Raw genomic sequence first — 26,188 nt, forward strand, 5'->3', positions numbered from 1 at the left:
TAAGGTTTGGTCTATTGTTTTTCCCTGAGATTTTATAGTTGTGGCGTCTGGTTCTTATCTTACTCACCAGTTAGAATATCTCCCCCTCATTCATTTTACGAATCCCCTTTAGGGCCTTATACATTTCAGTCAAATCTCTCCCCCTCCCCAAACGTATCTAGTTGCTAAGCTCTGCACATCACATCTAAGCAATTTCTCATAGGAATAATGCATAGTGCTCTTCACCAGTCTAGTCGCCCTTCTTTGCATGTTTTCTAGGAGTTCTGTATCTTTCTTTAGATTTGGCCTCTAGACCTAGATACAGTATTCCAAGTGTAGTCTCACAGTAGTGTATATATATATATATATATATATATATATATATATATATATATATATATATAGAGAGAGAGAGAGAGAGAGAGAGAGATGATGATGATGATGATCTCCTTCTCACTACTTGTAAAATTTTGATAAATCATAGATAGAGCATCTTATGCTTTTCTTACTGCCTTTACACTGCAACTTGAACTACTGCCCTTCTGTGTTGTAATCCCCAAATCTTCTCTCCAGTAATCTATAAATTCCTGGGTTACTATTTCTCCAAGTGCATTTGATTTGGTGGCATTAAACTTTAGCTGCCATTTTTCAGGCCATACTTGCAGTCAACCCAAATCTTTTGAAGCAGCACAACCTGGTTCTGATCATTAACCACCCTCCCAACTTTTAAGTTGTTAGCACTTTGACAACTGCTCCTTTATTCCCTTATTAATATCTTTTCGAAAGAGGAAGATGAGAAATGAGAGGTTCAAGCACTGATCCCAAGGGACCCTGCTTGCTACTCCATTCCGCTGAAGAATGCCCATTTATAATCATCCTCTCCTGCCTTCAACCAATTCCTAATTCACTGATGGATCTTTCCAGTTATTCTGACCTGCTCTGATTTATACAATAACCTCTCTTGAAGAACTGTATCAAAAGCCATACTCAAATTCAGATATGTCAGAGTTGTTTCTCACATCCAAGAGATTGGTAAGATAAAATCTTCCCTTTGCAAAACTACACTGAGATCCATTTAGGATACCTTTCTTTCGGAGATGATCATATTGCATTTTTAACCATAGATTTCATAATCTTACCAACCACAGAAGTCAAACTCATAATCTGTAATTGAGCAAGCCTCACTTCTCTGACTCCTCTTATATGGATTGGGGAAATATTAATACTTCTCCATTTCAAGGAAATAATTCCTGAATCTAATAATGGTCTTTTTACTATTACTGATGGTTAAATGCACTCATCTGCCACCTTTTTTTTTTTTTTTTTTCCCAGTATAATTGGATGTACACCATCTGATACCATTATTATTTTTTTTTTCACAATAAAATATATAAATAATATTTTTTCACAACAGTATATATAAATTTCAAAATATACATAATTTTATAATACTAGTAAATTTTTCAGTATATTAAATTTATTATATTAATTTTACTTTAATATATGAAGAGCAAAAAGCAAATGTGTCAGTTATATTCACATAAATTTGTAGTTCGAAGCATTTAATGACCCACTGTTGAGTTACTCTGGCTGCATTACCACATTTTTTGCAATAAAAAATTAAGATATTTTCCTTCTGCAATAATAATAGAGATTCATAAACTATAAGCATAAACTTCTTATATAAACTATAGTTGATCTTTAAGGTGAGGAGCATGGCGAAACAGATTTTTCTTCAGAGTCCAGTAAAGCGGATAAAAGCATCATAGCACTCAGCAACCCACTGGTTGGGTTTCCCTGCATGAATGTGTTAAACCTTATTTTCTGAATGTATAGAAAGCCACGTGTTAATTTTTTTAGTATTAGTATTAGTAACGGCCGCATGGTGCAAGAAAGCCTATGGCTTATGCTGCACCAGCCAAAAAAAAAAAAAAAAAATCCGAACAAAACAATGATAAAAACAAAAAATAAATAAATAAATAAAATAAATAAGTAAATAATAATAATTAATAAATAAAAAAAATAAAATAAAATATAAATAAAAAGGAAATTAAACCTATCATCCTATGCGCTTCCCTTACCCGAAAGTACTATCCAGATGACCTTTGAATTTCCCCAAACTGTCGGCCTCTACCACCCATGAAGGCAACTTATTCCAGTAATTTATAACTCGCTGGCTAAAATAAAACTTCCTGCAGTCCAATCTAAACATTTCCCCCCGTAACTTGAATTTATGTCCCCTAGTTCTAGCATCATTTATAATCTTGAAAATTTTGTCCTCATTCATTTTACTGATGCCTCTCAGAGCCTTAAACACCTCAATCAAATCTCCTCTAAAGTGTCTAGTTTCCAAACTCTGCAACCCACATATTCGAAGTCTTTCTTCATAAGGACGCCCTTTTGCCGATCTCACCAGGTGAGTTACCCTTCTTTGCACCCTTTCAAGAAGCTCAATGTCTTTCTTTAGGTGCGGTCTCCATACTTGAACACAGTATTCCAAGTGTGGTCTAACATAAGCCTTATATAATGGGATTATCACGTCCCTATCTCTACTTGCAAAAGTTCGATAGATCATCGATAGGACACCATGGGCCTTCCTTGCAACCTGTTTACAATGCTCAGAGAATTTCATGTCTGACCGTATCGTAACACCCAAGTCCCTTTCCTCCAGTACTGGGTTTAGTTGAACTCCACCAAGTGAATAAGTTTTTTTGGGATTACTGTTTCCCAGGTGTAATACCTTACACTTTGTTGGATTAAAGCACAGCTGCCATTTTTCTGACCATTCTTGAAGTCTATCTAGGTCTCTCTGAAGAAGCTCAGCTTGACAGTGATCATTAACTACTCTACCAATCTTAACATCATCTGCAAATTTAGACATCACGCCCACTATCCCTTCATCAATGTCGTTTATTAAAATTAAAAACAACAGTGGTCCTAATACCGATCCTTGGGGAACCCCACTTCTTACATCAAGACAATCTGAGGAATAGCCATTTATCACAACCCTCTGCCTCCTGCCCTGAAGCCATCCTTCTATCCATCTAAGGATTTTCCCAGTGATTCCAACCTATTCCAGCTTATAAAGCAACAGCTCATGTGGGACTGAGTCAAAAGCTTTGCTGAAATCTAAATAAACAATGTCGAAATTATTCCCTAAATCCAGCTCGTGAGTGACCCTTTCGAAATAGCGAACCAGATTTGTTAAACACGATTTTCCCTTTACAAAACCATGCTGAGTATCCTTGAGAATTTCAATTCGATCCAAATGATCCTGAATTCCACCCTTGATCATTGCCTCCATGATTTTCCCTACTACTGAAGTCAGACTGACAGGTCGATAATTTCCAACTTCACTTTTAGAGCCACCCTTATGTATGGGAGATACATTTGCACTTTTCCAATCCAAGGGAATCTCCCCAGAGTCTAGTGATGCTCTCATAATTAGCCTCAATGGTTCAATGCACTCGCTTGCCGCCTCTCTTAAGATTATAGGGTATATTCCATCAACTCCAGGAGCCTTACTGGTCTGAAGGCTCGAAAGTTTTTTTCATTAAATAATCTTGCGAAATTTCAATATCATTAATTACATATTTTTTAACTTCGCTCCCACAATTTCCCATTGCCACAAAAGGCTTTTCATTTGTAAATATCGATGCAAAATAACTGTTGAGTTCATCTGCAACAGCAGCTGGTGTATTTATTACTATCCCCTTTCCCTTATGTAAAGGTCCGATCTGGTTTGTCCTGCTCTTCTTGGCATTTATATATGTGAAGAATTCTTTATCCCCCCTCTTTGCTCGAATAGAGCAAATAATAATAGAGATTCATAAACTATAAGCATAAACTTCTTATATAAACTATAGTTGATCTTTAAGGTGGGGAGCATGGTGAAACAGATTTTTCTTCAGAGTCCAGTAAAGCGGATAAAAGCATCATAGCACTCAGCAACCCACTGGTTGGGTTTCCCTGCATGAATGTGTTAAACCTTATTTTCTGAATGTATAGAAAGCCACGTGTTAATTTTTTTTATGATCTCAAAGGGAAACAGATTCGTGCTAAACACTGTATAGTTAAAATAAATATATGTAATTAGAAAAGTGAGCTTTTGTTTTGTGAGACTTTTCTTTTCCTATTCATTAGATTTTTGCCTATACCCAAAGATTTTGCTTTATACACTACTGTAAAAAGTCTCAGTTAACCAAAACTCATATAACTACAACTAAAATAATTAGTTTGAAAATAACTTTGCCAGTAGAATGCAACCTCTTATATGGATTGGGGAAGTAATGTAATGTGGAAATCACTTTTTTTTCTTTTCTGTGTTTCAGTGTTCCCTTAAACCAACACATTACAGCACCAGTTGTGCAGAACCTTTTGCCTACTATTAGTAATCGACCACCAGTTCAGTTTTTGCAAGAGCCTACTAGGCAGTTCCCAGTTACTACTCCTGCCAGTGCTGCTGCTCATTCCAGCATAGGTATCTTTCCTACAGGTAATGCTTATTATAAAAATTTCTGCAATTGTTTAAGTATGTTTTTGTTTACATTTCTAGGACATAAAAAAAATGTTCGTTTTTATACTCCAGCATGGCCACCAGGTCAGTGGAGTTTACAATAAATTATCAATACAAACATTAATCATATTTAGCAGTCACAGGTTTGAACCCCAGTCCACTCAAAGTGTGTACTACTGCACTCTTGCTCCTGACAACTCAGCTATGTCAGGCCTGCATAGCACATAGTGTTTAGGGTCAAGCAGCACTGGTGGTTCCTCACAACTCCACATAGTTTTCTTGTGTTGAATTCGGCACCCTGTAAAGGTCAGCTAGTGTGAGTGATATGTAGTTTACGTAGTGTAGTATAGAGTTATGTTGTTCATCTGGCCTTCTAGCCTAGGAAACACCACCAATCCCTGGTTACTGTAAGCCTGGGAGAGCTGGACCAGAGAAAACAGGACATAGAGAAAACAGAAACTCTGACAAGGCAACTCCCAGAGTCGACTGTGCTTTCTGGGGGTATCAAAATAAAAAATAGGAAGAGTGAGTGGAGAGATAGTAGTAGGGAAGGAAGGCATCCTTCAAATGATTGGAAATTGAGGGTGAGAAGAAGATGGGGATAGCCCTGATCTGGGGAGCTCAGCTTGCAGGAATACATAACTTGATACAGAATTTATACAACGAAAGTCAGAGATAATACTCAATATTGAAAAAAAAAAATAAATAAAAATACATATATATAGTGTTATAACTGCATTGGGATATAAGTTTAGGGTTATAATTTTGTACTGAAATTGAATCGAAATCATGACACAGACCAGAGCAGCAAAGCAAAAGACCCAAGCTAATGGGAGTGCTGTGGCTCAGGGGAGAACTGAGGGGGACAGTTGCCTTCTGAATCACAGCCTTTAAAAATGCACTGCTTGTTTGATGTTTGTGGAGCAGTCAGGTACGGGACATGATATTGCCAAGGGGAATGTCTTTGTGTGTGCACGATGTAAGGAGTGTGAGGAAACCAGGCATCAACTCAGTGTTGTTATGGGCCTATATGAGAGCTTGAAGGACAGGGTGGATACCCTTGAAGGATCTACATTGAGGGACCCATAAAGCTCTCAGCTGCCCACATCAATGCCAGAGCTTTCACTTGAACATCACGCAACACAGCGACAACCCCCAAGGCAGAATGCACTGGTACCACAAGAACTAGTAGTTGTCAGTGACTCTATTGTCAGGGAAACAGAGAACATATTGTGAAAAAAGGATAGGTGGAGCAGGACCAGGTTATGTCTTCCAGAGGCAAAGGTTGATGACGTAGAGCAGATATCATCTTTTAAGGGCACAAAAGGTGTTATTGTTGTACACGTTGGCACTAACGATAGTAACAGTAGGAGACCGGCGGAATTACTTAACAAGTACAGGTCACTGTTGAAAAAGAGCCGTGAATTAGGGTTGAATTTGAAAGTGTTTGCAATTCTGTCCAGATATGATAGGAGGGAGTATATGATGAGAGCCTTGTCGATCAATTTGGCCCTGACAAGATTGTGCAAGGCTCAAGGGATAGAATTTTTCTCAGCCTGGTCTGTGCTTGTTAACAGGAGAGACTGCTTCTACAGGGATGGATACACTTAAATAGAAAGGGTGCAAGAATATTTGCTGATGCTATCGAGGCAGTTATGTGGGTCGGAAAACTGCTAGATTGGGGGGGATACACAGACTAATAGATTAACAGTAGTCACTGGCAGAGGTAGTAGTAGTAGCAGTAGTGGTGGCATGTGATGCAAGAAAGCAAGTGTATGAGCTTATGCAGCATCAGCCAAAAAAAAAAAAAAAAATCACACCATTCCCTCCAAATGCCTGTCCAGTTCCTCCTTGAATTTATTTAACCTATCAACTTCCACAACTACAGATGGAAGTTTGTTCCAGCAATTAACCACCCTCTGGCTAAAGGCAAATTTCCGCACATCTATTCTAGATCTGTCTTTTATTAATTTTAATATATGCCCCCTTAGGTTTTTAATCAGAACAAGTGGAAGGATCCCATCAGAATTCAGTGTGCTCAACCCATTCAAGGCCTTATACACCTCAATCAGACCACCGCGCAGGTGCCTAGTCACCAGCTACTGCAATTTGCAGAACTTAAGCCTCTCTTGGTAAGAGGATCCTTTCATTCCCCTCACCAATCTTGTTGCCCTTCTCTGTACATGCTCAAGCAAATCTACATCCTTTCTAAAATGAGGCGTCCAGACCTGTACGCAGTACTCAAGGTGTGGCCTGACCATTGCCTTATACAGAGGAACAATCACCTCCTTTTCTCTGCTAGCAAAATTCCTATATATCATTGACAAAATACCATGACCTGCCCTGGCAGCCTTTCTGCATTGCTCAGAAAACTTCATATCTGACTGCACAATTACTCTCAGGTCCTTTTCATTTTCTACCACCTTAAGTGTAGGACCACACAGTTTTTACATTTCTCTGGGGTTACTTCTACCCATATACAGTACTTTGCATTTGTCAAGGTTAAACTTCAGTTGCCACTTCTTAGCCCATCTGCCCAAATTATCTAGATCCTGTTTCAGTAGCACAGTAATGGCATTACTGTCATTAACAACCCTGCCAACCTTTGTATCATCTGCAAACTTTGACACTAAGCCGGATATACCTTCATCAATATCATTGATAAATATACAAAACAACAGAGGACCCAACACCGAACCCTGTGGGACTCCACTAATAACATTAGTCCACGAAGAGCAACACCCATTAATTACCACCCTCTGTCTTCTCCCACTCTACCATCCTTTTATACATTGTAGCAACTTACCCTTAATACCATTCTGCCCCAATTTGTACAATAGTCTTCCATGCGCAACAGTGTCAAAAGCTTTCCTGAAATCCAAATATATGATATCAAAATTATTTTTTGCATCCAGTTCCTTTGTAACCACATCATGCACTGCTTCTATTGGAATGAGAAGCAGCCTGGAAAACAAGATGCAGGGGATTTCAGAGACTGCTGGAAGTCATTGCGGTACAAGTAAACACATGGGCTGTGTTAGGGTAGCTAAGAATAGGAACGGGTGCATGTATACCTGTGTGTACATCAGTGCTAGGAGTTTGGTAAATAAATTTGATGAATTTGAGATGTTGATCAAAACATCAAAGACAGTTATTGTTGGGATATCAGAGACGTGGTGTCACACAGATATAAGGAATGCAGAACTGGAATTTGGGGAGTACAATATTTACAGTTAAGATGGACAGGATAGGAAGGGAGGAGGGGTTATGCTATTAGTTAAGAACCAAATAAAATCTAAGGAGGTACAGCCAGTCGACATCACTGGACAGTGCAGTGTCAAATCAGGTTGGTGTGACATAAGCACTGGGAAATCAAAATTGAAAGTAGGAGTGTGTTATAGGCCTATTGACTCTGATGAGTATAATAAAAAACTGTACAGGGAAATAGAGTCAGCCAGTAAATCAGAGAGTCTTATAATGGGGAATTTTAATTTCCCGGATATTGACTGAAATTTGTGGGTTGGTCACTCATACACTAGCAAGGCTTTTGTGGATTTATTGGATGATTGTTTTCTACATTAGGATGTTCGGGAATCAGCTAGAGGGAGTAATACACTTGATATGATTATCAGTAGTGATTCTTCATGCATTAAGAAATCTGCAGATAAAGGAACCACTAGGTGGCAGCGATCACAGTGTGCTGAAGTGGGATTTACTCAAAGAGGTAATAACCATCAAGGGTAAAGAGAAGTGTTTTTGCTTTCATAAAGGCATCTATGGAGGTCTCATACGGTGGGACCAACTAATGATGTTACCAACAGCAAATTCAAAATGGGAAGCATTCAAAGAATTAATCTTGGAAGGTAATAGGCTTTACAGGTATAATACAATAATAAGAAATATTGTTTAAGGTTTAGGCCTAATTGGATGTCAGATGAACTAATGAGACATATGGCAGAGAAGAAAAATGCATGGGACACATAATATAAATTAATGGGTGACATGGAAGCCTACGATAGATATAAGCTGGTCTGTAACCAAGTCACAAAGGAGGTTAGGCAGGCAAAGGCAGATTATGGGAAATCTTTGGCAAAGGATGCAAAGAAAAAGAGCAAAGAGTTCTTTACCTATGTAAACTGTAGGAGGAAGGCAATAAATCAGATTGGTCCACTGGATATTGATGGTTCAACTGTTGATGATCCTGCTTAGATGGCTAACTAACTAAATGAGTATTTTGCTTCTACATTCACACATGAGGAGTTATTGAGGGAGAGGAATGCCAGAGGTGAATTAAACTCTGGCAGTGAGCTAGATGATTTTGTAATAAATGAGAGGAATGTGGAGGAGAAATTGTTGAAGATAAACATAAAAAAGGCACACGGGGTGGATGGAATCTATACAGTTATATTAAAGGAGGCAGCAAAGGAAGTAAGCAAACCCTTAGCCATAATTATGAGAGCTTCCTTGGACTCAGGGGAGGTACCCATGGACTGGAGATGTGCAAATGTGACCCCAGTCCGCACAACAGGATCAAAGGGAGACACAGGTAATTACAAACCTGGTAGTTTAACTTCTGTTCCAGGGAAATTAATAGAGGCACTGGTTAAAGAAGCATTGCAGGATCATCTAGACCAGGGGTCACCAAACGTTTTTCACGATGGGCCAGATAACCGAGAGATTGACGAGCATGGGCCATATAATCATTTTATTCAATATGTTCAATTCAGTAAATACAACAAAAATGAAGACAACGAATATATTTATTTACCAATACACAAAATATGCAAAAATAAAGAATATATAGAAAAATAAAGATAACAAATATATTTATTTATCAAAAACTTATCAAGGAAGGCGACATTAGGAATAAGATAAGCAGAAAAGATTAATGTTATTTATGGAACTGGTGTTTAGCTTTTAAATATCATCAGTGTTTGCTTTTATATTGTACACGTAACCAAGAGAATTGCCTTTAAATGTTCATCACTCAGCCTTGTTTGATATGTGGACTTTACATATTTCAGTTTTGAAAATGCTTGCTCACAGACATAAGTTGTACCGAACACTGATGCCATACCAGAGGCAAATTTCTTTAATTTTGAAAACTCATTATCAGATAAGCAGCGATAAAATTCTACAAGATTTCCTTATCTTTGTTTCTTTTCTTTTTTTTTTTTATGAAAACCCCAAACACGAAAGGTATCAAAACCTATAGTACTTAGTACTGTGCATGGATTGGAGAAGTATGGGGGGGGGGGGCTGACGGAAACATTGCTCTAGAGACTAAACATGAGTTTCACCACTTCAAGCCTCCAATAAGCAAAGTGGTGGTATTTCACCGGTTGATGAAAGTCATCTACCACTCTCTCAATAGGTCATTTTCTTGTAAATCAATGATCTCTTAACTGTAGTTCGACTGGCACGTCATCAACGTTACAATGAAGTGGATTTTGAAACAAAAGAATATCACTCTCAATTCTGTCGAGGTCTGAAAATCTTTCTTAAGTCATTAATAATTTTCTTTGGAAACTTGAGATTGATATCTTCTCCGATTTCAGCAAGAAATGCTTTGAAACACTGAAAATGAGATGAATCTCCTCTTTCTAGTTGTGCTTCAAAAAGTAATAGCTTTCTTCAAAATCCTTTAATGATTCAATAAAGGTCACAGATAAAGTTGTCCTTTCCTTCATGTGAGATGTTATGTCAACCAAAAATGACAATTTTGATAGCCAGGTGGGATCTGATAGAAGTGTATCAGCTCTATCCTTTTCAGTGAGGAAAATATCTATTTCTTTTCATAGCTTATAAAAACGAAACAGGACTTTACCGCAGCTAAGCCACCTTGCTGCTGTGTGATAGGGTAAGTCACAAAATTCAGAGTCAATTTCCTCAAGAAAAGCCTGGAACTGGCGGTGATTAAGTGCATGGCCCCGGATAAAGTTCACCGCAGAGATGACTGGTTTCAGTACGCAAGAAATATCTAAGTCTTTGCCACATAGTGCTTGTTGATGTATAATGCAGGGTATAAACAAAGCACCCGGAAGTTGAAGATCATCTAACTTAGTTCTAATCGTCCCTACAAGACCCTTCCTAACACCAGCCATGTTTTTTCCTCCATCAACTGTGACACATCGAAGCTGATTCCACTGAAGGTTATAGCTTTGCAAAGTTTTCTGCACTTCCACGAAAATATCTTCTCCAGTTGTTGTTCCGTGCATGCTGCAAACGGATGCCAACTCTTCTGTGATCTAAAAGTCCAAATTAACACGACGAATGAATATGAGACATTGTGATGTACTCGAGAGATCAGTAGACTCATCCAGCGCTAGAGAATACCACAAGAATTGTCTAGCTTTTTCGCTCATCTGCAGTACTATATTTTCTCCAAGTTCTTCTATTCTCTGCACAACTGAACTTGCTGAAAGGCTCACACTTCTAAATAAATCGTTTTTCTCAGGGCACAAGTCATTTGCCGCTTCCATCATACATTCTTTGATGAAGCTGCCATCAGCGAATGGTTTTCTTTGCTCTACCATCTTATTTACTATTTTGTAACTTACACAGGTTACAGATTCATTTTTAGTAAATATTATTGTGAACACGTGCCTCTGTGATTCCAAACTATGTTTTATGTATTTAAATTTTTCAGTACGTAACTCCAGAAAACTTCGAAAATGTTGAAAGATGTTTTGTTTCATAATGACACCGAAGATTGTATACCCTTGTAAAACGGCAACACTGTCATTACATATCAGGCACATAGCCCTTTGGTTACTTGCTTCCACAAAGAAGTACTTTTCTTCCCATTCTTCATTGAAAAGGCGACACTCAGCATCTACTTTTCTTTTCTTAGTAGCCATAACTATGGGAGAATGGCGAAGAAAAATATCTAGAAAGGAGAAACAATTTCTTACTTACATATTACTATATAATTACTTTTTGTATATAATATTTTACAAGAATTTACCTTACTTTTACTTACACTTATTTTAATTTCTTTTAACAGAAGTTTATCTTATCTTCACAGAAAATATTCCAAATATATGTAGCCGAATGTTGCACTGCACTCTAATTTTTGACGGCGCTAACATCTATCCCCTGCTGCACCCTAGCGATCATATCCCATAACCATGATCGACGGAGATGGGCAGTAGATACGACTACATTAACGAATGGCTGGTGTTCCTGACAAAGCACCCTTTTGTGATGGCACATGCGGCGCCGCATGGTCACAAAGGAACTGGATGCAAAGAATAATTTCGATATCATATACTTGGATCTTAGGAAGGCTTTTGATTCTGTTGCACATGGAAGACTGCTGCACAAATTGGAGCAGTGTGGCATTGAAGGCAAACTGCAGCTATGGATAAAGGGATGGTTGAGTGGGAGAAAACAGAGAGTGGTAATCAATGGTCACTGCCCTTTGTGGACTAATGTTATTAGTGGAGTCCCCCAGAGTTCAGTGTTTGGTCCATTGTTGTTTTCTGTATTTATTAATGATATTGATGATGGAATATCAAGCTTAATGTCTAAGTTTGAAGATGACATGAAGTTTGGCAGGGTTATTAATGACACTAATGACAATATGTTGCAACAGGATCTAGAAAAGTTGAGCAGATGAGCTGAGAGTGGCAACTGGAGTTAAACATTGACAAATGTAAAGTACTGCATATGGATAGCAATAACCCCAGAGTAATGTATCAACTGTGTGGTACTTCACTGAGGGTGGTAGAGAATGAAAATGATCTGGGGGTAATTGTGCAGTCAGATATGAATTTTTTGAGCAGTGCAGATGGTCTGCAAGAGTAGCTCGTGGTGTCTTGTCAATGATATACAGGAATTTTTCTAGCAGCGATAAGGAGGTGATTATTGAATTCAATATTAGTGAATGGAACAAATGGTTGCTTTTACAAAGAAAGACTTAAGTTTTGCAAAGTACAGTGTCTGGAGTCTAGGCACCTGCGAGGTGATCTGATTGAGGTGTATATTGCCTTGAATGGTTTGAGCATGCTCAATGCTGATGGGATTCTTTCTCTTGCTCAGTATAATCACCCAAGAGGGCATAAATTCAAATTGAGGAAAGTCGGTTGTAGGATAGATGTGCGGAAGCCAGCTGGTGGTTGATTGCTGGAACAAACTTTCATCTGTTGTTGTAGAAGTTGATAGCTATGTATATAAAGTGCTTAGCATCATAATACACAGCCATTTCTGAATAAACAGAAAATTTTTAAGGTGGCATCGTTTTAGGTTATATCTCATATTGTGAATACCTTCACAACGAGTTTCCATGATATTGCACTACTTCGAATAAGTAACGCTTCACCTAAGGAGAAGACTAGTGTTACTTATTCTCAGATACTTATTCGAAGTAGTGCAATATCATGGCAACTCGTTGTGAAGGTATTCACAATATGAGATATAACATAAAACGATGCCACCTTAAAAATTTTCTGTTTATTCAGAAATGGCTGTGTATTATGATGCTAAGCACTTTATATACATAGTCTAAATTTGTTCGCAGCTTGAGGCTCTAGCCCTAAATGCGCCTTAGAAGTTGATAGCTTAAACAGATTCAAGGCAGAACTAGACAAACATATGGAGTGGGTGGATGGGTGAAATGAGAAGGGTCTGTATGGTTTTTTTTTTTGGGTGATTCTATATAAGCTTGCTTTCTTGCATCTTTTGCCCTTGTTAATGCTAAATTTTTATTCTGTTTGTTAAATTTGCTTATTTAACTTATAAAGGGTAGCGGCTATGTCATGCTTTTTATTTTGAGTTCAGTTTATTTTCTTCTGTGTTTGGCTCATAATTGGACATCCATTGACATTTGATTAGACAGTGGTCAGTGATTGAAATACAGTCCTTTTGGAGTTCATCAGCACTTGTGTTCTTGTGAAATAATGGTGCCTGTGAGTTTCCTGTCTTTATTTAATTTATTTTATAAGTGGCACTCATACCTTAGTTTGTGTGAGAGTATATGTCATTGTTCAAGGGAGTCATGCATTAGTACTGCTCGGGTGAGTGTTTTTTGTCTTTTTTATTTTTATGATTTTATTTCATTTTGAATATTAGGGTATTTTGGTACTCATATGGCAGAATGGAACTTTGCCAAACATATTCCTAATTGTAGTATTAATTTGCTAGAATTCTGTGGCAATTAGTGTTTCTTATTTTTTTTTTTTCTATAACAATTTTTAAATTATTATGTTTATTCCTAGAGCAACCAAATAACTTCCTGATCGATTGCTTCTTTTATGGATTGTTGTTGAATGAACACAGTTTCCTTTATTTACATATAAGCCACTTTTTCTCCTTAATTTCTTGCCATCTTATTAATTATTCCAGTTGCAGGTGTAAGTTTTTGTCTGGAAACTTCCTTTGAAATGCCTGTTTCACACCAGCTAAATAATTATTTTCTTTGAAGGACTACACAGTGAATGCTCCCTGTTCTTGTGTGAACTGATAAGCCTTTCTTTAATTTACCTGCAACAGAAAATTTATGAGCTACCATATAAATTGGTGGGCATATTTTTTTAATTTGTGCCACTCTCTGTAAATTAGTAAACGGAGTTAATTCATATACAGATGCACACATATAGTTGTTATTTGCCTCCAATACCTCTATTAAAGAGGCAAATAACTGTATGTATGTATGTATGTATGTATCTGTGAGTATACATAAACATACATTATTAGAAATGAAATTAACAGTCCAATTTATATAACATTAGTTGCTTAACAAGTAATTTTTTTGATTAGCTTTATTTCTTTCTCCATTATTCAATAGAGGATGCCATGTTTGAACAGAGGTTGAGGAGTAGGCAAAATGATTACAAACAAGCATTGCAACAACAGATTGAAGAACAGAGGAATTTTCGAGAAATGTTAGTATATTAGTTATATAAATTACTTAGAAAAAAGTGTTTAAAGCTTTTTTTTTTTTTTTTTTTTGTTGAGAAAAGCAATTTTTAAATAATAGCATTTGCAGTTACTTTTGTCATAAATTAGTAGCTACTTTAGATCATTTACTTTAACTTTTATAACCAGAACATGGGATTTTTAGATAAAATTTATAAAAGATGATTACTTCTCCTGATTAAGTTTTTTAGTCAGTGCTTAAAAATTCATTCTGAAAAATTCTAAGTTTCCTTCCTAATTTTTCTTTTTTAGGATGCTTCATTTTGTTGTTGTAATTGTTAAAATTTTAACACTTCCTGCATAGGTTGAAATGGCAATAGTAATAGAGGCATGTGATGCAAGAAAGCAAGCATTATGAGCTTAGGTAGCATCAGCCAAAAAAAAAAATTCACACAACCATTCCCTCTAAATGTTTGTCCAGTTTCTCCTTGAATTTATTTAAGCTATCAACTTCCACAATGACAGATGGAAGTTTCCAGCAATTAACCACTCGTTGGTTAAAGGCAAATTTCCGCACATCTATTCTACAACGGTCTTTCCTCAATTTGAATTTATGCCCCCTTAGATTCGTAATCTGAGCAAGTGGAAGAATCCCATCAGAATTCAGCATGCTCAACCCATTCAAGGCCTTAATACACCTCAATCAGGTCACCTTGCAGGTGCCTAGTCTCCAGCCGCTGCAATTTGCAGAACTTAATCTTCTCTTGGTAAGAGGATCCCTTCATTCCCCTCACCAATCTTGTTGCCCTTCTCTGTACATGCTCAAGCAAATCTACATCCTTCCTAAAATGAGGCCTCCAGACCTGTACACAGTACTCAAGGCATGGCCTGACCATTGCCTTATACAAAGGGATAATCACCTCCTTTTCCCTACTAGCAAAATTCCTGTATATCATTGACAAAGCGCCATGACCTACTCTTGCAACCTCTCTGCATTGCTCAGAAAACTTCATATCTGACTGCACAATTTCTCTCAGGTCTTTTTCATTTTCTTATTAAGTAAAAAAGTTGAATTGCTCTCATTTTTCAAATAATGTTAAGGGTAAGTAGTGTCTGACCAATTTAATTAAATACTATGATGTGGTCACAAAGAAACTGGATGCAAAAAATAATATTGATATCATATACTTGGATATAAGGAAAGCTTTTGATATTGTTGCACATGGAAGACTATTGTACAAATTGGAGAAGTATGGCATTAAGATCAAGTTGCTACAATGGATAAAAGGATGATTGAGTGGGAGAAGACAGAGAGTGGTAATCAATGGACACTGCTCTTCCTGGACTGATGTTATTATTGTATCCCCCGGGGGGGGGGGTCAATGTTGAGCCCATTGTTGTTTTGTACATTGATGAAGGTATATCAGGCTTAATGTCCAAGTTTGCAGATGATACAAAGGTTACTAGGGTTGTTAATGACAGTAAGGACAGTACGCTTCTGCAACAGAATCTAGAAAAGTTGAGCAAATGAGCCGAGAGGTGGCAACTGAAGTTTAACATTGACAAATGTAACGTAATGCATATGGATAGCAATAACTCTAGAGAAATGTATCAACTGGATGGCACTACAAACAGGGTTATGGAGAATGAAAAAGTCCTGGGGGTAACTGCCTTTAGCCAGCGGGTAGTTGATTGCTGGAAAAACTTCCATTTGTCGTTGTGGAAGTTGATAGCTTAAATAAATTCAAGGAAGAACTGGACAAACTTTTGGAGCGAATGGATGGGTGAAATGGCAAATTTTTTGGGTATTTTTTTGCATGTTGGTGCATAAGCTTGCTTGCTTTCTTTCATCATATGCTTCTACTATTGCTAATGCTAATGAGTTTTCTGATTGTGAAAGGAACAAACAGTTAATATAAATTAGATTCTGTAAATTAATTTTAATGGAAACAATTTACAGATGCATATCTAGAATTTCTATTCTACCATCTTATTATTCTACCTAATCACAAAACATCTAAATGGGCCAATCAGTTGAGAAATAAATGTAGAGTTTAACCTAAAATTTATATATTTATTTCATATAAAAAGGTGTACGGTATCTTTATAATTTTGTGGTGATCTATAATTGATATTTAATTAGACCCTCTGTATAAAAATAAAATTATTATATATATATAATTTGTATTATGAATTGTAATTTTGTTTATAGTTATATTATTGTAATAACTATCATATAACATATTTTTTAATATTAGATATATATTTATATATACCGGGTGGTTATAAAAGAAGTTCACTATTCAGGAGACCCTAGTGTCAAAATGGTCAAGGTCAAGGTGTTAATTGTTTTAATTACCGTCTGTAGGGTTTCCCTTATATACCGCATTAGCATCTGAAAAGGCAAAAGGCCAAGGTTGGCAAGTGTATATATGTTATGTTGAGTGCCAGCAACTGGGGACTTGAGCATTAGCATTAGTAGAGGCATTTGATGCAAGAAAGCAAGCTTATGCAGCATCAGCCAAAAAAAAAAATTTTAAAATAAAAAAATAAATAAAGAAACCACTTCCACTTCACCCCTCTGTTCGTTCAAAATACCTGTCCAGCTGAGCCTTAAACTTATTTAGGCTATCAACTTCCACGACAAGGGATGGAAGTCTGTTCCACCAACCAACCACCCGCTGGCTAAAGGCAAATTTCCTCACGTCTATCCTACCTCTGTCTTTCCTCAATTTGAATTTATGCCCTCTCAGGTGATTATTCTGAGCGAGAGGAAGAATCCCATCAGCATTGAGCATGCTCAAACCATTCAAGGCTTTATACACCTCTCTCAGATCACCTTGCTGGTGCCTAGTCTCCAGACACTGTAATTTGCAAAACTTAAGCCTTTCTTCATAAGAGCACCCCTTTGTTCCATTCACTAATCTTGTTGCCCTTCTCTGTACTCGTTCCAGCAGCTCTACATCCTTCTTGAAATGAGGCCTCCAGACATCTGGTTCCCTGCCCTCTGACTCCCAACATTGACCACGAGGAGGTATGCCAGGGACTGTATTTAAACTGAAACTCTTATTGGGGCTATCAGGCAAGCCTGGGAGCTCCAAGGTGTTTAGGGAAAGGAAGTGAATATAAGAATGAGAAGTATGGGAATTGGAAGGGAAGAGAAAGTTGGATAAAAGATAAATGGGAGAAGAAATATCAAAACGGTCAGAGTTAGTGCTGTGAAAATCGGTGGGTATATCATTTAGAGTATGGGGAAATGATTTTTAGAAGAAAAAATATTAGTTCAAATTTCTGCCACCATTTTCTAATGCCAGGAGCCGCTAGCGTACCTACACATAAATATACTGGCATGCCGCCATCTTGGTCATTTGGTCAATTTCAGTCTTACAAGGTAATGGTAATCCCTTTCTTCTTGCCTATTCCTACATTCTGATATTCATTACTTTAGTTTTTTTCAATTCTTTTTACTTGCTTCTGTAAGGTCATCCATGATCTCTATGCCCTACGTAATATAATTACATTTATTGGCACAATTTATTAGACCTTATTCTTGACGCAAAATTTCAAAATTTTAAAATTTTGTTCTCAACATGGGGCTACACATGTACCATATCATGCAGAATATGTCAGAAACAGAAGCAAGAACATTGCCGTCTTTCTCATAATTTCGGTAGATGGCCTCTGATGAAGATACTGAAATTGTGAAAAACACAGCAATGTAATCTTATTTTGGTCGCCTTTTCATTTCTTATTTTTAATTTCTTGCCAACTATCTGTCTCTTTCTTTTTCATACCATATATCGCTACATTCCTTATCCGTTTAGTCGTTCACTTCTGGTGTATACCATAGATTCAGTAGGTTAAAAAAAATCTTCTTCTTCACACTTTCTACATACGATATATATATGTGTGTGCAGAGAGAGAAATGGATGGATCTAACAGGCAGAAAATTGAATAGGGGTGCCACAAAATAAAATAAATTATTTAGGGGGTGCAGTTATTAAAAAAAAAGGTCGAAAACCACTGATTTAACCTATATAGGGAGAAATGCTTCTGTTTCGAATGTGATACCAATTTACCTGTTACTGCCACTAAATAACTAATAACTAATAAGAAATAACTAATACTTTATTTTTGAAATTTGTATACTGTTTTTTGTTCATTCCTCAAGATGTGCAAATGTTAAACCAGTAATTAGCAGGGTTATTGTTAAAAGTTTGTTGAGTTGTCTTTTAAACATTAAGACATTGTTAGTCTTTATTAATGTTTGAATGTTGAATTTTAATATCTTTGTTTTGCTTTCTCAACAAATAAAATCAAATAATTTTAATGGCATTGAAAGCTTATCACTTATATCCATGTAGTGTATTTTTACTACATTTCAAAATATATAAATCAGCCCCAGAATGACTTTAGCAATAGGTTTCATGGAATAAATTTTCATCTGGTGTTGTGGAAATGAATTTGAACAAATTTAAGGAAGAATTAGACTTCTTATTAGAAAGGATGAAAAAAAGAATTTGATGAATATTATTTTTTGTTGATGCTGTATAAGCTTGCTTCCTTGCATTGTTTGCTACATTAATACTAATTTAAGAGGGAAAATCCAACTCCCTGTGCCTGAGATCGGTTAAGTCTATCCTCATTTGAAAGACTTTTAGATATTCCCCAAGTTGACAATGGGAATTGAATTCCCACTCAGACCTCTTCAAATGAGTGTGAGACGAATGTATTATGCCAGCTGAGTACTGCCATGGAGGACTGTCTCAATAGGGTGCCTCCGTAGCCAGGTGGGAAGGAGCAGCAGTGCGTAGCACATACACTTCTTGATTAGACCGGGGTTCGAGCCCATCACCTGCCGACCGGGCTAGCCGGGTGGGTAAAGTGCCTGCCTGGCAACCCAAAGGTCGTGGGTTCGATTCCCGCCTCGGGCTTGGATCAAAGTACTGCAAAAACCTGGGAGGTGCATTATGGTCACAGAAGCCTGTGACAACAACAACTACCAAAAAAAAAAAACAAAAAAAAAAAGAGCCCATCACCACCAAATACGGAAGATGCGGAAAGGTCAGGGAATGACCACCGCATATCCCGGAGCAATATGGCCTTAGTTGCTAATGCTCCTAAAAACCAAATAACAAACAACAACTGTCTCAGTAAAAAATTATTATTTTAGCAGCACCAAACTTGCTACTTATATATGTTTATTTATCTATAAATATGTGTGTTCATTGGTTGATTTGCATGTTGTGCAGGCTGAAAACTTTGGAATAACTTGCAGGGGTAACCCTACTTTTTGTAATTACGAGGAGAAACACATGAACATATAAAAATTCTGCTGAAAAGCCTTAGAAACATCATCCAATTTCAGTTTGTTGTTGTTGTTATTTGGTTTTTAGGAGCATTAGCAACTAAGGCCATATTGCTCCGGTGCGGTGGTCATTCCCTGACCTTTCCGCATGCTCCGTATTTGGTGGTGACGGGCTCGAACCCCAGTCTAATCAAGAAGCGTGTGCTACGCGCTGCTGCTCCTTCCCACCTGGCTACGGAGGCACTTTCAGTTTGTAATGATTATTAGAAATTGGAATTTACAATATAATTATATTGTAAATAGTAATAAAACCCCTGGCTTGTAGCCGTGAAGGCAGTTGTATACAGCAATGTGCCTTCTGTATATAATAAAGAGTTCTTTTTCTTCTTCTAATTGTTAAATCTTCTGTGTATGAGTTTGAAAAGGTGATTAGTGTTATTACTGAATTTTATTCTGTATTTAGCTGTTTGGCTTCTCACATCTTATAGAGCTTAAAACCTGTTAGATAGTATTGACTCCAACTACGGTATATAGTTGGAGTCAATTTTATTACAAAATTTCTTAAAAGATTACTGCATTAAATGTTTCCTTTCTGCTGCCCCACACACATGCATGCATATTCTGGAAGCAAGCTGTCCCTAGTTTTTGATATCTGAAATTCTTCCTTTGCAGCATTTTTTATTTGTGCACAATAGAAGTAGCCATCTCTCACACTGGAAGTTCCTTAAGATTTTCTCATTTGAGAGAGAACAGAAAAACATCATGAGGGCCAAGTTAAGTAAAAGAGAGGTTATGAAGGCACAAGTATTTCAAGTTTTACAAAGTTTCTTCATAGCACTGAAGATTTTATGGTGCAGCACTCAATTTTTTTTGTTTTTACATATGAATTGCATATTGAATGATCCTGTAGCTAAGCCCCCATGCAGAATCACATCCTTATTCATCTGCATAATGCTTCCATTGGATAGCGTTATGCAGATGACTAAGGATGTGGTTGGCTCTGTTTGGAGGTTTATTTCCAAAGACCTATACTTTCGGCATGTGCTGCAAGTATAGGTCCATGTAAACTTTTGTTGGTTCAGGATCTCAACCCAGTCATACCATTTAAATAAAGTCCACATTTGCAGACTTGTTGAGGATTGTAACTCTCATAATTATGAAGCAAACCTTATACAGGCTTGAAGCACAATTAGTTTTGGTCTTTTGTGTATATGAATGTTAGAATCATGTGTTAATATATATAATCTAATGCTGTTTATTGGAAGGTTTTGCTTACTGTACTATCCTTTTTAGTGATAAGATGGTTATATGATGTATTTATATGTATTTACGATGATAAGATGTATTTTTCTGAACAATGAATTTGTCTGAAATAATTAATTCAGATTTTAATTTTTCTTAGAACTCACTTATAATTCTTTCTCTTTATAGGGAACATCTAAGCAATATGCAAAAGTAAGTCTTCAGAATATCTAAAAATTAACTTGCTGCTTCCTTTTCACTTTAAAACAGTTATATTTATTTATTAGCATATAGATTTGTCTATTCCTCAAATAATTTTATTTGAATAATTACCATGCTGCAAATAATGAGTGTGGTTTTTTCTCAGTGTAGTATGCTGTGATGAAAGAATCCAGGGCGACTCCGTAGCCAGGCGGGAAGGAGCAGCAGTGCATAACACACGCTTCTTGATTAGACCGGGGTTCAAGCCCATCACCACCAAATACGGAGGATGCGGAAAGGTCAGGGAAATGACCACCGCATATACCGGAGCAATATGGCCTTAGTTGCTAATGCTCCTAAAAACCAAATAACAAACAAACAAACGAACGAAAGAATCCAAAACGCTGTTTCTGACCCTGATGTAAATTCTTCTGTCATATAAATAAGATACTTTTCCTACATGGCTATTTTTAGAGATTTTTTTTTTTTTTTTTTTAATGTAAACCCCAAATACGTGAGGTATTACAACCTATAGTACTTAGTACCATGCTTGGGTTGGAGGTTGAGAAGACGAAAGAAGATATTTGTTGACATTGGACTTGAACCTCCGTAGACTGTAATTTTCAGGAAATATGTATGAAGGAAGGTTGTTCCACAAAACAGCAATTGAATGAATAAACGAGGAAGATGAAAAGTTGGTTCTGTGAGTTTGAATTTGGACAGTAAATTGATGTTGGCTGGTGGCGGCACGTGTTCGGACCACTTTGAAAGAGAGAGTGGGAATTATAGAAGCCAATTCAGAAGAACAGTGCCCATGGAAGTATCTGTAGAAGAGGCATGCAGCAGAAACAGTACGTCTATGAGAGAGCGAGTGGAGAGACTCTGTTAGAGATGAATCATTAATTAACCTAACTGCCCTCTTCTGAATGGAATCAAGAAGCCTGAGAGAGGTTTTGGGGGCACCACCCCAGATGTGGGAACAATGTTCCATGGCGGGGCGGATTTGCGATTTATACAGAGTGAGCAGCTGTTTGGAAGAAAAGTAACGCCGAGAGCGAAAGAGAAAACCAAGTTTTTTAGTTGCAGAGGAAGCAACATTTGTAATGTGCTTGTGCCAAGGGAGATTAGAAGTCAGGGTAGTCCCCAAAAGAGATATATCATTTTGCCTAAAAATCGGAGTGTCACCAAAGATAAGCATAGGAGCAGAAGAATCCTTTTTGCGAGAGCTGATACAAGACTGAATTTTAGAAGGATTGAAATCAACTAAGTTGTCTTTGCCCCACTGGAGAATTACCTGAAGATCGGCATTTAAGGAATTGGTAGCAGATTTTCGAGAAATTGAAGCTGATTGAGCAGGACAAGGTTTCTCAAAATGGAAAGTGGAATGCAATGTGCTATCATCGGCAAAACTATGGATAGGATTTCCAGTCAATGGAAGAAGGTGATTAATATACAAGAGGAAAAGAGTAGGGGAAAGAACTGAACCTTGGGGGACACTGGCATTACTGGAGAAGTTAGAAGACAGAGAGCCATCTACCATCACCCTCAGTGAGCGATCACAGAGAAAACTGGATAACCAATTACTAAAAACAGCTGGCAAACCATAAGATGAAAGCTTGTTTAGAGGACCTTTAGGCCAAACATGATCGAAAGCCTTTGAGATGTCAAGAGCAACTACTTGTGTTTCCCCGAACCTTTCCATTGAATTAGTCCCTAAATGGGTAACATAAGCAAGAATATCACCAGTGGATCACCACTGATGGAATCCATACTGGCGATCGTTGATCAGACGGAAGGTTTCTAGGTAGTTTAAGAGTTGGCGGTTAATTGATTTCTCCATTATTTTAGAAAGAGTAGAAGTAATTGCAATGGGACAATAATTGGATGGGAAGGATTTGTCACCTTTTTAGGAACTGGCTGGATATGAGCAAATTTCCAAGCAGAAGGAAACACACCTTTGGAATAAGAAAGTGAAAAAAGGTGGCAAAGAATAGGAGTAAGTTCAGGAGCACAGGTTTTGAGAACAAGTGGAGAAATACCATCGAGACTTGGAGCTTTCTTAGCATCAAGATTCATCAAAATCCTTCCGACATCCTTTTGACGGAAGACCACAGGAGGCATTGAATGGAGCGTGTTGGAAATGGTGGGAGGTGTTTTACCAAGATCATTACTACATGAGTTGGAAGAAAAATGGGATGCTAGCAGGTCAGTTTTATCCTTAGCTGAAGTGACAACAGAACCATCTGGTTTGGACAGATGTGGGAGCAGAGATGGGCAAAATATGCGGCCAATAGCTTTGGCAAGAGACCAGAATGCTCGGCTACCATTAGGGCAAGAAGCAAGTTTTCTACTCTTAGCCTGTTCAAACTCTAGTTTGGACTGATTAATAACTGCTTTACAATTGTTGCGAGCTTTGGTGTAGGCAGAAAATGAAACTGGAGAATTAGAAACAAGCCAATTACGATATGCAACATTCTTCTCTTGAACAGCCTTAGCACATTTATTGGAAAACCAAGGTTCAGATAAAGTACGAGATTTTAAATGGAGTGTGGGATGAAGCATTCCATTCCTTCAAGAATAATTTCATTGACACGATCTGAGCAAACGTTGACATCAGAAGTTTTGAAACAGTAATCCGACCATGGAAAAGAAATCTCGCAGGTCATCCCATTTTGCATTCTTGTAATTCCAAACAACACGAGGTTGTGAATAGCCATAAGATAAAGGTTCCATTGGAGAAGAGACAATCACCAAGTTGTGATCTGAAGTGCCTAAAGGACCTCTCACTTTGACCATGTACTTAGAAAGGTTGTTTGTGAGAAAAAGATCAAGCGTATTGGTTGTATGATTAGGATTATCCGGTATTCTTGTAGGTAAATGAACAATCTGTGCAAGGTCATTAGTAATTCCAAAGGTCTCAGCATCTCGACCAGCTGGGTTGGTGTGACTTGAAAATGGAAGCCAGCTGGAGTTGTGAACATTAAAATCACCAAGAAAAATTATCTCACTGTTAGGAAAGTTGGACTGGAGAAAGTTAAGTTGCAAAGAGAGGAAGTCAAAGAGCTCCAAGTGATTAGTGGAATTGGGAGAACGGTAGAGACAACAGATGAATTTGACACAATGAGGTAGAGAGATTTTAAGCCAGAGTAGATCAAAGAGAGGAGATTCCAAATTGCCAAGTCTTTCACAGGGAATATCAGAACGGACATATGCACAAGTACCACCTTTGAGGCGAAAGGAATCATACAGCGAATAATTTGGGCATCTGACATGAGCAGTAGATGAATCAACCGATAACTGAGATTCTGTCAGAAAAAGTACATGGGGTTTGGCAGACTGCAAGTGGAAATGGACATCATTGAGATTAGAATTGAAACCACGTATATTTGTGAAATGAATTAGGAAGTGCTTGGGAGGTTTAGATCTTTTTGCAGATAAACTTGTGAATATACCCAGATCCTTGACATAACGTGGCCTCGACAATGCTCCCCGCATAAGCACTACTCGGACTCCCTCCAGTCACTATCTGGCAGAGTAGAGGTAGCAAGATTATACACTAGCTGATCCGGAGGCCTCCCAGAGAGTTACCAATAGGTTCGGTCCCGTATACTAACTAGCGGCCGGCCTGTGAACACCGTTTTAGAGCTGTACCCTCGAAATGGAAGGAAGATTAGATCTCGCCAGGATATTCATCATAACCTCAAAAGTCATCAGTCATACTGCATGATTGAAGAGATAGGGAAGGGTTGACTGGAACTTAGCTCTAGAGACTAAACATGGGTTCCACCACTTCAAGCCTCCAATAAGCAAAGTGATGGTATTGCACCGGTTGATGAGAGTCATCTACCACCTGAAACAAGATTACTGAATATGGGGACTCTCTTGGTGTCTTTTTCATAGTGATACCAACACCATGATACTAATAACCTCTTGATTTCTCAGCAAATATTTTATGTGAATAAGGATAGGATCATCGGACCAGAATTATTATGCTCTGTTCATATAGTTTTATAGAGAATAAAAGAATATTGGTATCATGGTGAATATATTTAACATGACCAATATTTGTATTTCTTTAATTATTTTTGCTTAATACATTGATACACTGTCAGGTTTCTGAAGGAACATAGTGTGCTATTCCTTGTTTATTTAGGTCCAAATTAGTTATTTTTATATTTCTTATATTAATTTGTGCTTAAATTGCATGGTTAAAAATAAGTTTGCTACACATGAGTATCCTTTCTGAATGTCTGCTTCACAGTGATATGGGAGAATAGTATTAAGGGTAAGTTGCTACAATGGATAAAAGGATGGTTGAATGGGAGAAGATAGAGGGTGGTAATCAATGGGCGTTGCTCTTTGTGGACTAATGTTATTAGTGGAATCCCACAGGGCCCCTCGACGTGGGCACCTGTACGTGGTGAGGGGACCTCCCAGTGACGCTGCTGGACTTCCAAACTAGCATCACTGGGATCCAACGCCCACAGCCCAGGTTCCAGGCTTACATCAATGGAATCCGGCATGTTTGCTGTGCGCTGCGACCCGTGGAAATTCGGAAAGGGGGATCCTGGTGGTTGAGGTGCCCAGCTTCAATACACCACTTTGGCCCCTACTTCGACAAGACAGGAGGTCCCGGAAGGCCCGGCTAGGATCAATCGGCTAATAGGCTCGCCTGCGAGGGTCAGCCGTGTCAATGCCACGCCCCTTCCCTCATGGTCCGAGGGACAGGATTCAGGCTGGCGGCGGTGCGGGTATGGTGTCTGGGTAGCCCTGGCGTTCCACTCCCGAGCACATTTATTGCATGCTGGGTAGTGGGCGTCCCCTTGGGCTCCATGGTGGGTGGGGAGCCCGGGCACTGAACCAAATAAAATTTCTATGAATCCTGATAAACCTATTTCTTCAGGGGCCCCCAACCCGGTCCCTATCCGAAATCAATGACAAAGAAACAGATAGCATTATTGCTAAAAAGAAGCAGCGAACTGAATTACCATCAGGGCCTGTTCCAAGGTTCTTAATCATGCATTCTACCAATGAAACACCGATTGGTAAAATGTCGCCCTTTTTTATTCAAAAAGGGTTAGATG

At 37.9% G+C, this 26,188-nt stretch overlaps 1 protein-coding gene across 3 annotated transcripts in view; it reads left to right on the forward strand.

Annotated features, from left to right (window-relative positions):
* LOC150087471 (uncharacterized) overlaps positions 1-26,188 on the forward strand; it is a 238,090-nt gene that overhangs the window by 92,787 nt on the left and 119,115 nt on the right. For all 3 annotated transcript variants that reach the window (XM_090372089.1, XM_090372090.1, XM_090372091.1), the window contains 3 exons: positions 4,311-4,474; positions 14,283-14,379; positions 21,093-21,116. In XM_090372089.1, coding sequence (XP_090228215.1) covers positions 4,311-4,474; positions 14,283-14,379; positions 21,093-21,116 — 285 coding nt within the window. The remainder of the gene's footprint in view (positions 1-4,310; positions 4,475-14,282; positions 14,380-21,092; positions 21,117-26,188) is intronic.

The sequence above is a fragment of the Mastigoproctus giganteus genome, chromosome 4 (genome assembly GCF_048544385.1).
Source record: "Mastigoproctus giganteus isolate SK-2022 chromosome 4, ASM4854438v1, whole genome shotgun sequence".
NCBI lineage: Eukaryota > Metazoa > Arthropoda > Arachnida > Uropygi > Thelyphonidae > Mastigoproctus > Mastigoproctus giganteus.